General features: G+C 39.8%; 1 protein-coding gene across 1 annotated transcript in view; it reads right to left on the bottom strand.

Annotated features, from left to right (window-relative positions):
* CFAP58 (cilia and flagella associated protein 58) overlaps positions 1-12,391 on the bottom strand; it is a 56,010-nt gene extending 43,619 nt beyond the window's left edge. Inside the window, exons 1-6 of the mRNA XM_042019274.1 lie at positions 12,312-12,391; positions 12,258-12,280; positions 10,588-10,869; positions 5,488-5,624; positions 3,628-3,784; positions 1,406-1,600 (exon numbers count right to left, since the gene is read on the bottom strand). Coding sequence (XP_041875208.1) covers positions 1,406-1,600; positions 3,628-3,784; positions 5,488-5,624; positions 10,588-10,869; positions 12,258-12,266 — 780 coding nt within the window. The 5' untranslated portion in view covers positions 12,267-12,280; positions 12,312-12,391. The remainder of the gene's footprint in view (positions 1-1,405; positions 1,601-3,627; positions 3,785-5,487; positions 5,625-10,587; positions 10,870-12,257; positions 12,281-12,311) is intronic.
* Between the last annotated feature and the right edge of the window lie 2,284 nt (positions 12,392-14,675).

Genomic DNA, 14,675 nt, shown 5'->3' with positions numbered 1-14,675 from the left:
ATTGCAAATGTCAGGATAACACTGTTTCAGGCAATCCTTTATTGAGACTTGGACAGGGGTGGGATAAAGCTTACAGCAGCTGTATCAAACCATTTTCAATGCCATGCAAGAAAGGATATTTTATTAGAAATTTTGAATAAGAGTAAGAATAATAAGAGCAGGCATCACAAACAACTACCATTCAGTCGAGACAATAACCTGATGAAATTGCACTAGCTGTGTCACCTTTTGCAGATCTCTACCCTGACCCTTGCAGAGTTGGATAGCCTGTGTTTTGGACAGACTTCTAGCAAAAGACTATGCCGGGCCTTCACAGACACCTTCAAGCCAGCACAGGTAAGAAAGACAATGCAGAAGTCTGGTTAATTAGCCCACACACAGCATTTTATGTGAACTCTTGGTTTCCAGGACAGTTTGGATAATTGAATGCCCCTAAAATCTACACTTTGAAAGACTGAAAGAGACTATAAAAAGAAGAAAGAATGGAACAGAACCAGGAATTGTATATACAATGTGATTGCCCTGGCAGATGATGGAGCTGCCCTCAAAAGCTGCATCAAATCAGTGATATTCACAGAAATAATCAAGTCTTCTCTGTATCTCTTTATGTTAAGTATTTTATTAAGATTTCGTGTTGACTAAAAATTGGCACAGACCTCTGCCTTCACAATTTCAGGGACCAAAAGGAAAGAAAAAGCCATAAAAGTCATAAATTTACAAGATACACGCAACTCACAAGGAAGTTTCCCTTGAGCTAGGATTGGTTTACAGTGATGAGATCTCCCCTGCCATTTACTGAAATTGCTTCTGTGAGAGTTTCTCAAAGTCAGGGGAAATGGACTGAAAACCTGAAAATTCACACACTTGCAGAACACTGTGTTAGGACACCTCCAGATAAAGTTTTTAGAAACAGAATGAGGAAAATCAATCAAAAAGGTTTATGAAGACAGTTCCTTGCCCTTTCACAGGCTTGAGAGGCAGATAAAAACTAATGTGAAAAAGAAGAAAGAAAGGGATGGAGGTAAAATAATTTTACCAATGCCACTAGACACAATGAATAGCAAAACTGACAATATAGTCAGAAGTCCAACCTGGCAGTCTCCTGCTCCTATAGATCATCCATGCTCTTCACAGACTACGTCTCACTTGCTGTGATTTTTCAAGATGAACAGTATCATTGCAATCCACTACTGATGTCCGTGAGAAATCTATTTGAAATCTGTCAGCAAGCTTTACATACCTATTTATTAGTAAATTAATATTTATATAAAAATAAATGTTTATTAAAATTTAATAACTTAAAATAATCTCCCTCCCTCTCCCCTCAGGAAAATCCATTTTCTTCTTAATTACACATTTTACTCTAATCTTAGTCCTGATGAATACAGTGTGCCATGTACCCTACCTGCTGTTCTCTAAGATTATTTTCCATTTTCAGTTGTTCCTCTTTGTTGTTCTCTATTTGTTGCTGTAACTTCTGGATCTCAGCTTGCTTGTTATCCATTTCAGCTAGAAGATTTTTCAGCTCAGTCTCCATTTTTTCCTTCTTCCGTACCTCTCGTAATTCCTCGTTTTGACGCAGCTGGATGTCTTGCTGAAGCTATAATAATAGAGAAGAAAACAGTTTTAAATTCTGCTGCCCTTTACTCAGGAAAACAAGTCCTCTCACCGCTCTGACTATGCTTGATTTTAAAAACAAGAGCTTCTATATTACTGTAACCACCACTATATGCCAGATCTTCTCAGAAGTAATTATGTTTTCTAACGGTTGAACAAAAAGTTTTGCATGAGGGACCCCATTTATTGATGACAAAAATTTGTTAAGCACCAGTCAGTTCACCCACACAGAAGGGTCTGATACAGTTCAAACATAAAAGCATTCCTCTGGAGATGCAGTGGCACAAATGTCTTTACTGTTTTAAGTTACTTGCAAAGTGGTACTTTCCGAATGCAGCATTAAAATTAATTGGGGCTTGATGTTGTATTGCAAGGATTTTTATTTTATTTTTCTCTCTGACTAGCAGAAACACTTATTACACTGATATTAAAGGAAAGAGAGAGATGTCAGACCAGTGTTCATTTCCACAACCGGTCTCAATCTTTCTGCTATCAAAGCTCCTATATGGGAACTCTGAAAGGGGAAAATTTTCTCATATTTAGTAGACTTTCTTGTGACTCTGCTCTCTCCCTCCACAAAAATTTGATGGAGCAGAATCAGCAGAGAGGAGACACAGGGGGCTGATCCATATGGAAATATTCAGCTCAGCCAGGGACCAGCAACTGAAAGATGTTCTTTGCTTAAGGATTCCTCCCCCTCTGAGCCCACTGATGAGAAGTTGCCAGAACTGACAGGGTCTTCAACAGGATCTTCAAAGAGACATTGTCATTTAAGCAGTCTGAAGGGGAGAATAATTTCATACCGGGAGAATGGGAGGTGATTACAAATGCTGTAACAATTTTGTAAATTTAAGGGTTGATGAAGTGAGTATCAGAAGATTAAGGCTGCCAATAGTCAACAAGTTTTGTTGACAAGTCTTTTCTCCCATGCCCACAATGCTGTCAGAAAAACAAAGATTTTCTCTTCTAGTACACTCCCAGTCATCTACTTTAGAAATAGAAACAATTTCTGTGCATGAAACCTAGACTGCTCATTACTTTCCTATTTGTAATTACTAAAAAACTGAAAGCCAAATGCTCCTTCTAACATTTCTCTGCTCTTGTTTAAGCATGATTTTCTACTCTTCCCTTCTCCTGATGTCTGGCTGCAGGCCCTATTTATATTCTGCTTTAAATTGTTTCATTGCTCATTATTACACATATATTTGATGTATCAGATGAGAGTTCTGTATCCCATCTTCCATCCTTTTCTACTTTCCATTCAGTGGCTATTCCACTAATGCTCAGCCTTCTCTATCTCTAGCTGCTCTATACTTTTAAAGGAAGCCATACGTATTGATCACAAAGAACAACTGTCTACTCAGATGTTCAGAAAAATAGAAAGCCTAACTTAATGTAAAGCTGAGATGGAGTATGACTGCTCTCTACAGACATTTTTGTGGTGAAAAATTTAAGCTGAGAAACAGTAATCCAGAATCAGTGTGAAGAAGAAAGTAGGAGGTCCCTAACTATAAAAAAAGTGAGGATCTGAAAAAGCTTCCCATAAAGGAGAGAAAATAACTTCATTATTTTTAAAGTCAGATTTTGATACGTTCTTAAGAATGATGGTATTTCATCATATGGCAACCACTGCCAACAGCAAGGGACCAAGAATCTCCATTCCAGGTCTATGTTCTAAGTGTCTCTTTCGAGGCATAAGGATTTACAATACAGAAGACATCCCATCTCTTCAGTATGAAAGATGATTATGATTCACAAAAAGCAACCTTGGCCTCATTGGGGTATTGGGAAGTTATGGAAGCAGCTGGTACATGACAATACACTTTCAAAGTACATAGCCTAGAACTACAGAAAAATATGAAAGTCATTCACAGCAGAATCCTTTCACAGCACTCCTGAAAATGTTTGAGTTGTGAAAGAACAGGTAATAGTCTACTAGTCACTGGAGATCAACTGCAAGTGTGGAGAAAGGAAAAAACCAAAAATCACCATCTGGTGATCAGTACAGACCTGCAAAATGGATTCTTCTGCCTCATTTTTTGCCCTCTCTGTTTCCTGCTGCTGCTCTGTGATTTCAGCGAGACTTTGACGTAACTTCACAACTTCTGACAACAGTTGGTCTCGCTCCTCTGTTACCTCTTCTTGAAATCTTAGCAAATCCTCAACGCTGGAAGCAAGGAAATAATAGTCAAGCAGTGTCACAGGCCATTGCTGTTCTACCTCCTATCCCAGAGCAAGACTTTTGTGAGAAAGAGGAGTTTAAATTTTTTTTTTCATTTTAAACTCCTCTGTATTAAGACTGATGGTCAACTGAATTACATGCTCTATCTACTGTGATCAGAATCACCACAAACCAAGTCAAAACTCTTTCTTGTTGTATCACATCCTCATGGGTCTGAATAAATCTTCCATTTCCCAGAAAGGAACAGGGAACAAAATCCCTTCTTCTATGCCCACTGCAAAATTAGTCAGGGCCCAAAAATGTTACAATGTTGTAACCAGTCTCTATGCACCTCACCTGACTGGACACCTAACTAGGTTATGTCTTACAGTCACATAATGTAAAAATAAAACTGACTCTCTGTTTTGACAGATTTACAATACGAAAGGAAGTCCAAGCTGTGGGTACAAGCTCAATTTTAAAAAGCAGCCTTATTGTTCTAAAAGATTATAGGGTTTTCAAGGCTGAAATTGCAAAGGAGTTACTTAGTCTCATGGCCTGGACAGGGTATTTAACCACAGAACTGGAGGGAGAATAAATTGTAAGCTGGCTGGCCTCAGCAGCCTGGGCATAACTGGAAACATGAGTGAGGTGTTGGCAAAGTAACAGCTCCTGGCTCTTGCAGGAAAATGCAAAAATCAGCAAGAGAGAGAAGACTTTAAGGAGAGTTATACCAGGGAGAAGGTGAATGACAAAGCTTTTAGATCCAAGGAAACCTGTTAAACAGGTCCAGAACGTTTCAGGGACAAAAGGCGAAGGAGTGGATTTCTCATGGACCCAGGAGGTTTATGTGCTGCCACATTCCTTGGAGTGTCTGAGCATGCTGAAGACCTCTTGGTTTTGCAGCCTGGATACACAGAGCATGCAGGGATGAGCATGCCCCAAACATATCCTGCATGTATATTATAAATAAATAACTTAAACAGAGTGAAAATTTCAAGCCATAACCAGGAGAGCTAACCATCAGCAATTTCAGTAGAAAGTGCATAGCTCACAGGATCAACACACTTAATCCCATCTTTGAGTTTAACTTAATGCTACAGCATAAGCAGTCTCTGAGGACCTTGGTTGATTCCACCAACAGTAGATTCTGGAAAGCTTCTGAGCAGCTCCAGAGGATGATTATTATGTGCACAATGTACTGGCTTAGAGGCTCCATCTCAGACTAGGTCCCTCTATGCATGTTTGGTTAAAAAAAAAACCAACATCATCTAGAAAGTGCATAAATATAAAATACAAACAAGAACACAGACAGTGTTAATGCCTTATAACAAAGCTAGGAACCAAAGAGAAATCAAGCCTCCTGCCTTCTTGATTTATCTACTTGACCTTGCTGCTGTGAAATGCAAAAATGTTGACAGGATCCTATTCTCAAAGTATGCTGAAGTGTTTGTCAGATAAAACAATATGACACATACAGAGAAAGTGCATAGTATTCATTTTATTTGATCTCTCAGCTTAATCCAATACTGAATGAACTCGCTCAGAGCCTGATTCTGTACTTGCTCACTGCATAAACACACAAACAAATACATGTGTATTCATGAGAAAAGGCAGAAAAGATGTTTTCCACTGTGTCTACATGGTTAAACAAGGTATAGAATGATAGAAAATCAGAAGGGCTTTCCCTCTCCCTGAGAAAAACTTACTTGTATTCCTGTCCAGCTCTTTCCTTCATTAAATTATTTAGGCGTAAAATTTCCTTTTTCAGTGAATTAATCATTTCCTTAGTTTTCTGTTCCCTTTCATGGGCTTTATCCACCATTTTCCAGGCCTTTTCAAGCTCCTAGGAACAAAATGGAAAACAATTACAAAAATGAAATTGTGTTTAAAAATAACCACAAATTAGAAATTAATTGCCTTGCATTTTGGTTAGTTGAGAAAACAGATTTTTGTGCCTTTTCATGCTTAGGTTCACAACAGTTCCCTTTTTTTTTGGCTGAGGGTATAGCAAACATTTTGAGTTGTTCAGACTATGTCAATTTACACCAGAAAAGCTCTAATACATTTTCTTTAACACATAGATCTGAACATTCTCAAATCTCACTCTGAAGCTTTGATCACATGAGTACCACTAATATCTAAAATTTTACTGACAATTCAGTGTCCACAAAGGACACCTACTTAAATAGCTCATGTCCATAAAATTCTTATCAGTTGTTAGGACAATGAACACCCAGCTTGATTTGGATGAGAAAAAGATGTTACTCAACTTTTCTGCCTCTTTGTTAATTTTCATCTGTGAGGACTTAGTGTAATTTGACTTTAACTACTTATTTAGACAAGACACAATTCTTATGCCAAATTTTAGCACATGGAGCTACTCAAATGACAGATTTGTGTGCCTCTCACAAGCCTAGGGTTTGACACCCACAAACAGAATAGGGGAGGAGGGTTCACTTGATTTTTTAACTTCCTCTGCATCTCTCTCCCTTGAATCAGATCCTTATGAATCAAACAAAAGGCTTATTCCTTGCTAGGTTCAAATGAAGCTCCTACCACTTCTGGAATCCTGTGCTAAAAAAAACGCATAAATTCAGCAAGTGACTGGACTGGAAGAAAAGTTCCTGAAGACTCAATAAATAATGAAGATACTACTTTTACACTTTTACACTAGAAGTTCCTGAGCTTCAAATCACAGCATGATGCTCTTTTCACAGCTGGCTCCTAGCAGAGTTCTGGACTTGATGGACTTGTACAGATTTGGACCCCAAGTGTGGCTGTGCAGTTCTACATTAGCTCTACGATCTCCCCAAGGAAAGCCAAATAGAAGCATCATTCTATCAGGCCATAATATCCCTTTCAACCCCTGCTTGCATCATATGAAATTGGGGCAGGAAAAAAATACTTTAAAAACCATCTCCTCAATGAAGAAAATAAAATAATTTAATTTCTACCAAATTGTTTACAGAAGTTCCTTATTGTAATTGACATTTCTGTTTCTGAAAAAAACCAACCCTATTTAACATTAAACTCTAAATTATGACATCTATGTTATGGTATATTGTTAATATACTTATTGAACCTTTAAAAATCAAATATGTGTAATATTTAGCTGTTTAGTGCCTAAATTAAAAATTCAAACTATAGAACTAGCAGAAGTAACAGGCTACCAGATTTTGCTGAAAAGATAACACAAAGTATAACATCTGTAGCCTCTTCAAACTGCAAAGGGAATGCATTTCCATCTTATTTATTCAACTAGCTCAGCATATCCAAATTTGAGAAACCATCTGGAACTTAAAGATCAGGAATTTTTGCTCTTCCTTTTTTTTTCCCCTCATACTAATAAAGAGTTAAACAATGGGCTTTCCTTGCTCAGAAATTCTGAAAATTACAGTCAATTAAACTCACTACCTACAAACAGTATTTTCATTACTTAATAAATTACTTAGTCCAAAATTTAGCTTGAAAAATGTGCTTTTTCACTCATGTATCAAGCATATTTAAACAGTTTTATATATTCAAGTAAATTTTTACATCATACATTTTGACTAATTTTCATTCAATGCAGCAATGATCATACATAAAGTATTAAGTATCATCTAGTAAATTATAAGTTTTTCATTCATTAATATCTTGCACAAAAATGCTCAATTCTGAAATTTAAATAAATGCATGTTAGGCTGAAATAATGGCATGAAGACACAGTGTATCACGTTGATGAGCAGAAAAGCATAAAATAAAACTGTAAATAAACATGCTTCAGATTTGTCAACCAGTAAGGCAACCACCCTTTCTCTAGAAAAATGCAAATTGAAAATAAGATTAAAGCTGATTACTTAAATCAGAGCTTCCTGCTGGCTGATTAGACTGTGATTAAAATTGGTGAATTAAATCATTACGATTGGAGTTTTGGGGAATAGAACTGGGGAATAAATTCTATACAGTCTCTGAAAGGTTTTAGTGGCTCCAGTGAGTGTTTTGTTCTGATGAGTATTCGCAGTATTGATCACCTGAAGTCAATGGGGCCATTAACATAAGCACTGATTTCAGGTTACCCTAAGCTGTGCTTTTTGAACTTTATCTTTGGTATGTAAAAACCATTGTACTGAATTTGTATTGATAATACCAATTTTTATCAATAAAGTTGGGAGACACGGGTGATGGCCACGTTAATATGCAAAATCTAAATAAGAATTTGCTACAGACTTCAGCATCACCAAAACTGGGCTTCATTGTAGTTGCTTCTTGGTTGTGTCTTCTACTCTAAGAGTGGATCAATAGATCCTTTATTTTCAGAAGTAAAAAGCAGCAAAATTTTGATGATGGAAGCCTTCAGAGAAGAAATATTCACATTGTTATTCAGTGTGAAAGACTGCAGTATGTCAGCAACACAGGGTAATTGCAGTACAAGATAGGTAGGTACTCCATGGCAGTCTGTTGCATAATTAAAGGAAGTACACTGGATGTTTGCTGTTAGAATCATTCAAAAATTTTTGGAGAAGTACTCAATTCTGAAACTTGTGAAGCAGAACTTATGAAGCGTGACTGCTTTACTTTACTTTCATTAAATACCCCAAAAGATCACATCAGTTTCACTGCTCAGAAACTGAGAATTAATGAAACGCTTTCTTATTATATTGGATTGATACGCCTGGAAATTGAAAATTTGGTAATTTCAAGCAGGGCAGTACAAGCTCCTATAAATTCCCCTTCAAGCGTTCTTCCAGTGCAGACTCATGGATCAGTGTCCCAACCCACGAAAAACAGAACTGTATTCCCTTCACATTAGCTTGGCCCTTTGCTCCTTTGATACGACTGTAAACAGCAGATTGTTATGCCCAGTTTATTAAAACTACAAACCAGATCCTTTAACAGCCACCTGACAGGTAACAGCTACTGATTGTCACTGACCCACGTCCTGCCAGCCACTGATCTATGTGGTTAACCCCTACCCCATACAAACCCTTCTGATTACAAACAGGCTTCACATGGAGAAAAATTTTGCTTCCAGAACTTTTATTTCTTACCCTAATGACCCATCGAGGAGTCACCAAGACCTAGGGCCTTAATTTGGAGGAACTATATCATTTTTACAGGAACAGCCCCACCAGGATTCTTTTATTGTTCATAAATAATTAAAACTGTGGGACAGATTGTTTGATTTAGCACTGAAGAATATCATCTTGGCTACTTTAGCACTTGAACTTCCTTCAACACTTAGCTTGGACACACGAGAAACACATTTTTTAAATGTTAACAAAATTGTAGTGAAATACTACAGCTCTAATAGAACTTCCCTTCAGAAAGAAGAACAATATGGAATACAAAGGGCTTACCAAGCAAAACCTCAGACAAGAATGAACATTTTAAACAATATCCAAATAATTCCTGAACCTTTTTAAGAGAAAGACTAATTCTCATAACCAAACTGAAAAAGTATCAGCTGTATACTTGGCTCACAGCAACCACAAGAAATGAAATGTCACATGTTGTGCATTGCACATCATTTCTAACAGGATCATATTGTCAAGCAGCTTTTTCACTAGAAAATCACTTAATGGGTTCAATAGTAGGCGGTATGGTTAAGTCATACCCTGCCTGAGCTTCAAATTAGCTGCTGAAATTGGAAAGGCTCTTATTTTCCCAACATTTCCACTCTTCAGTTTTATGACATTCCTAAGACAGTGTCTCCTCAGTTTGGGAACATCTTGAAGGATCACCTCTCCTACTGTTCACACACAGAGTATTGCCATGTAACAGCAAAAAGGAAATTGTAAGGATCATTGTGGCTCCTGACATTCATCTACCAGGTTTCAATTAGCAGCAGTGAAAATCAACAAGATTTTCTACGCTTTTCCTCCTCCTTGAGGAGGCTTTGGGCAGTACCACAGGTTTGCAAACCGCAGCCATAGGATGACAGTGCTGCTATTTATATTTACTCTGAATGTATTTTCTTCATAATTCTAAGGACAAGAAACTTCATTTCAAAGAACTTCTATTTTTGTAGTGCTCAAAAATCACTCTGGATTGCTACACTGACTTTATTTTACTGGAACAAAACACTTTATTGTAAGGCATGGAGGTTTCTCAGCTAAGTGCTAAATTAAAGCCTATCTAGCTATCACAAAGCTAAGTTTTTAAACCATGAGAATGAAAAAAGTTCCAAATACAGTCTTATGATCACTTGGCAGCTTTAGGTTTCTGACAGTCAAAATTCACTGAAAGCCTAAAATCATCAACTGTTTTTAGTGAGCCAAGCACTTTGATTTGACAGAGTTCAAATCAATAATACTAAGCAACACATCAGAGTAAATTGGTGAAATCACACTGAAATTATATATAGGATTCCTTTTCAAAGACACCGTGAAACATTTATTTTTATAAGTTATCGCTTCCCTGGCCTACAATCCCTATTTCCACAAAAAGTAGATTTTTTTATGTTCTGGCAACAGTAAACATCCAAGCAGCCCTGCAAAAGTATTAATGAATAAAAAAATGTACATTAAGCTGAAAATGTGCCATTTTACAGAGAGAAAGCTTAAACAAAAACTGTTAGTGAGTACTTGAAAGCTGATGGAGTTGATCTAGTGCAAATAAAACACAGAATTTGACTGAAACCTGTAAAAATACCAGGCTGAGCAAACAAAGCAAAGCAGAGGTCAAACAAGTGGAGATGCCAGCTCTATGCTTAGTCCTCCAGCTAGTTCTCTACATAAAATCAAGTGTTCTTGTAGGCGCTTCTCTTATTACCATGTTTTTCATTAACAATTTCAGATCATACTTCACTCTATTCAAAACTTTACCGACTTCAATGATGATATAGTTTCCCCGTCATCTTTAGTGAGTTTTGTGAGCACAGCTACTTTAGATGACTTCTCTACAAGCTCAGCACTCAGCTTCCTGCATTTCTCCATGAGATGCTTTTCATTTTCACGAGACTTCTTCATAATAGCAAGGAGCTTCTCATATTCGACACGGAATTTTTCCAGAGCTTCATCTCTATTCAGTATACTGATGAATTCTTGGGAGTCTTTTTCCAGTGCTTCAAATGCACTTTCTTCTAGATATAGTTTGTCAGACTTTTCCTGAGTGAAATAATCAACAAACAGGAGGAATTCAGCATCTCACTTATGACCCAAGAATACAAAAAAGTAATAAATTGAGTGTATAACAGCTACTAAAAAATCATGAAAAAAATTCTTTAATAACAGTTCTTTTGCTAGCATATAATATGCATGTTGTAGGCTATTTTTCAAATACATCTCCCCCAATTTTACGGAAATAACTTGTGCTTTACCAGCCAGAGTTCTTGTAATTGAGTCCCACAACTGCTTTAAAGATAAGTCTATAAAATACCGTCACTGTGATAACATTTGACTAATGCACCAACTACTGAGGAAACCCAGTATCTTAGCCCCAATTCTACCCAGTTCTCTACCCTCTAAACTCTGATTAGTTTATGATTTCTGTCCAGATAGTGCCAGAGACTTGCAGACAAGCACATCTCAAAGCTCCAGTAATGCCAATGAAAGCCAGTCTTTCCTCTGTGGGAAATGCTACTGTTAAATCTTTCACAGAAGACATTTTTGATCTAGCTCAGTTCTGATGCCAAATCCTTGCAAATGCACCTCTGAGGGGGTCTCACTAGGATAGGGAAGCAGCTCTTCTGTCAGCAGGAAACCTCAAGGGCACCTTTAACACTACAGCCCGTGCTCCGGCCAGCATAAAAGAACAATCCCAACTGTGAGCCGAAACTTAGTGCGTCCCTGCTTCAAACCTGCTCTGAGATGCACGGGTTTCTTCTCATTTCATCCTCCTCTCCAAACCACTGAATCACAAACAAGTTTGGCCTGGAAGGGGCCGTAAAGATCATCTCAGTCCAACTCCCTGCCATGGACCTTCCACTAGACCAGGTTGCTCAGAGCTCCATCCAACCTGGCCTTGAACACTTCCAGGGATGGGACATCCACAGTTTCTCTGGGCAACCTGTGTCAGTGCCTCATCACCCTCGCAGTAAAGAATTTTCTCCTAATATCCAATCTAAACCTACTCTCAGTCTGAATCCATTCCCCTCTGTCCTGTCCCCACTACACACTCTTGTGAAGTCCTTCTCCAGCTCTCTTGTAGGCTCCCTTCAAGTACTTCAGTCTTGATCTTGTTCGTGTTTCTGATTGTAAATAGAGTTGAGAGACGAGCAGTTACGAGGGGGGAGGCAGGGCGGGAACCACACCCACGATCTTAAACGTAGCAGCTGCTCCTAAAAGTGAAGAGGCACTGCTGCTTGCGTACAAGTAGCCCAATTGCTCCTACTTTCAAAGCAGGACATAACTGAGCTCTGCTCACACAGGTGGCACATAAACATGGTATATGGCTACAGATGATACACAGATGATGTTGTTGGTCTTATCTTGAGGCGCAGCCTTCGGCCTGTCCAGGGGACAGGAAGGGCAGGGAGGGACAGGTTACAGGTTACCTCAGCCATGCTGCTGTGGGGTCCCCTACAGAGATAGTAGCAGGCGGCGGGCTCGGAGCGGCGGGTCGGTGTCAGTGCCGGTGCCGATGGCGGTGCTGGGGCCGTGGCGCTGCTTGGGTGATGGCGGTGCCGGTGCCGGGGCAGGGGCCGTGCCGGGGCAGGGGAGGGGGCGGCCCGGGCCCGGGCCCGCGGCGGTGCCGAGGCCGCTGCTCGCAGCCGACGCCGCTGTGGTATCGTAGCAACGGCGGCGGCTGCGGGCGGGGCCGCCGTGAGCCCAGGGCCCAGCGGCTGCCTCGGGAGGCTCGCGGCGAGCGCGTACATGGCCGTGGTCACCTCGCTGCCGAAGGGTGACTTGTCTTCTAAAAACTGTGTGTCTGTCTTGCTGCTGAAGTTCGGCCGTCGGGGGTTTTAACCAAGGACACCGAGGACTGTTTCCCCTGTGACCCAGAAGGCTCCCTGAGCAGAACAGCTGAGGGCGGCCGGCAGGGTGGGCCAGCTCGATCACAGAATTGTTAGGGTTGGACGGACCTCTGGTGATCTTCCAGTCCAACCGCCCTGCCGAGGCAGGGTCACCTGGAGCAGGTGACACAGAATGTGTCCAGGTGGGTTTTGAATGTCTCCACAGAGGCCAGACTCACGACCTCCCAGGGCAGCCTCTTCCAGTGCTTTGCCACCCTCTATGGAAAAAATTTCTTCCTCATGTTGAAGTGAACGTCTTGTGGTTTAGTTTATGGCCATTGCTCCTCATCCTGTCACTGGGCACCACTGAAAAGAGCCTCGCACCATCCTCTCAACACCTGCCTTTGAGACATTTATATGCCTTGATGAGATCTCCTCTCAGTCTTCTCCAGACTGAACAGGCCCAGCTCCTGCAATCTCTCATCATACAAGAGATGCTCCAGACCCATCACCATCTTCGTGGCCTCTGCTGGACCCTTTCCAGTAGCTTCTTGTGTTTCTTTACTGAGTCCACTCAAGGCACAGTCCTGTGGAAGACAGGAAGACAGTTAACAGGGATTTGTGCAGTTTGAGGGCATAAATCATAGAACCACGGAATACATTGGGTTGGAAGGGACCTTAAAGATCATCTCATTCCAACCCCCTGCCATGGGCAGGGACATCTTCCACTAGACCAGGTTCTCAGAGCTCCATCCAGCCTGGGATGGAACATTTCCAGGGATGAGGCATCCACAGATTGTCTGGGCAACCTGTGCCAGTGCCTCACCACTCTCACAGTAAAGAATTTCTTTCTAACATCTGATCTAAACCTACCGTCCTTCAGCTTAAGGCCATTTCCCCTTGTCATGTCACTACATGCCAAATGGCATTTGGATCCTGACTTCTGCCATGTCATTGTACTCAACTATTCACAGTAGCCTGTCCATGGATTTTGGATACAAAAATGCTGCTAGCAAGGATTTTCTTGCTATTTTCTAAGTCCGTGAGAGACTTCTCTCTTTCACAGAGATAGTAGCAGGGTTCTGTAAGCAATGAAACACCTGCAACCTTGAAAAGTCTTGTTTATAGTACAGTAGAAAAATATTTTGACAATGGATGTTTTAGGATTTTAGCCAATCACCCCAAGGGGTGACTGATACTTTGTCCAATTAGACTATGAAGAAAAAAGTCTATAGAAGAGTTTGTAAGATAATTAAAGAGATCAATCTTGCTGCACAGTTCCTGCCTGCTGGATCTTCTCTCCTCCTCCCTACAGCTGCAGGACATGGTAATATACCCTAGGGCATTTTTAATAGTGGATGGTTTGGCACAATCCATGGTGCAGGAAAATGGAAGGCAGGACAGCAGCTGCGCTTCAGAGTTGTGCTCAAGAATCAGCTGCTGCTGTTCACTCCCAGCTAAGCCCTGAAATGGTGGGGTTTATCTCTCTTATCTAGGTGCACACAATTGTTCCATCTGATAGCTTTTCAGGGCAGGGAGTGTACTGTACCATGTATACACTCCCTAGCAGCATGGATGTTGGTTACCACCTTAGAGTACCACTTGAAACAAATAATGATGATGGAAAACTTTTTATCTTGCTGGTTTAATGAAGCCTGAATTGTAGCAGTTCATTTTACTGATTACGTGGCAAAATAGGCAGTTTCAAATAGATGCTTTCAAATGCTCTGATTTTACCATTAGAACGGGAGAATAATAAGCATTTTATAATGTATTTTTATGTATGACTTAATTTACAAAACCCTTTACACTGAAACATTCAATCATTTCAGTATAAACTTCTAATGAAAAAAATCAATAAAGTTCCTTTTCTAAGTTTTGCGCTCCTCTTTTTCCTCATTTTCTTTTGTACTGATGTTTCTTACATAATAAAATTACCATGAAGATGATTATGATAAATTCCTTGATTCTAGGATTTCAGTCTCAAGAGGACCAAACTTCTAGACCTTTAAAATAAAA

This window comes from Corvus kubaryi, unplaced genomic scaffold, assembly GCF_017639235.1.
Source record: "Corvus kubaryi isolate FWS band 111438036 unplaced genomic scaffold, C.kubaryi_AGA036_p1.0 138, whole genome shotgun sequence".
NCBI lineage: Eukaryota > Metazoa > Chordata > Aves > Passeriformes > Corvidae > Corvus > Corvus kubaryi.
The sequence above is the reverse complement of the archived record's forward strand: the minus strand, read 5'-3'. Positions and strand labels throughout refer to the sequence as shown.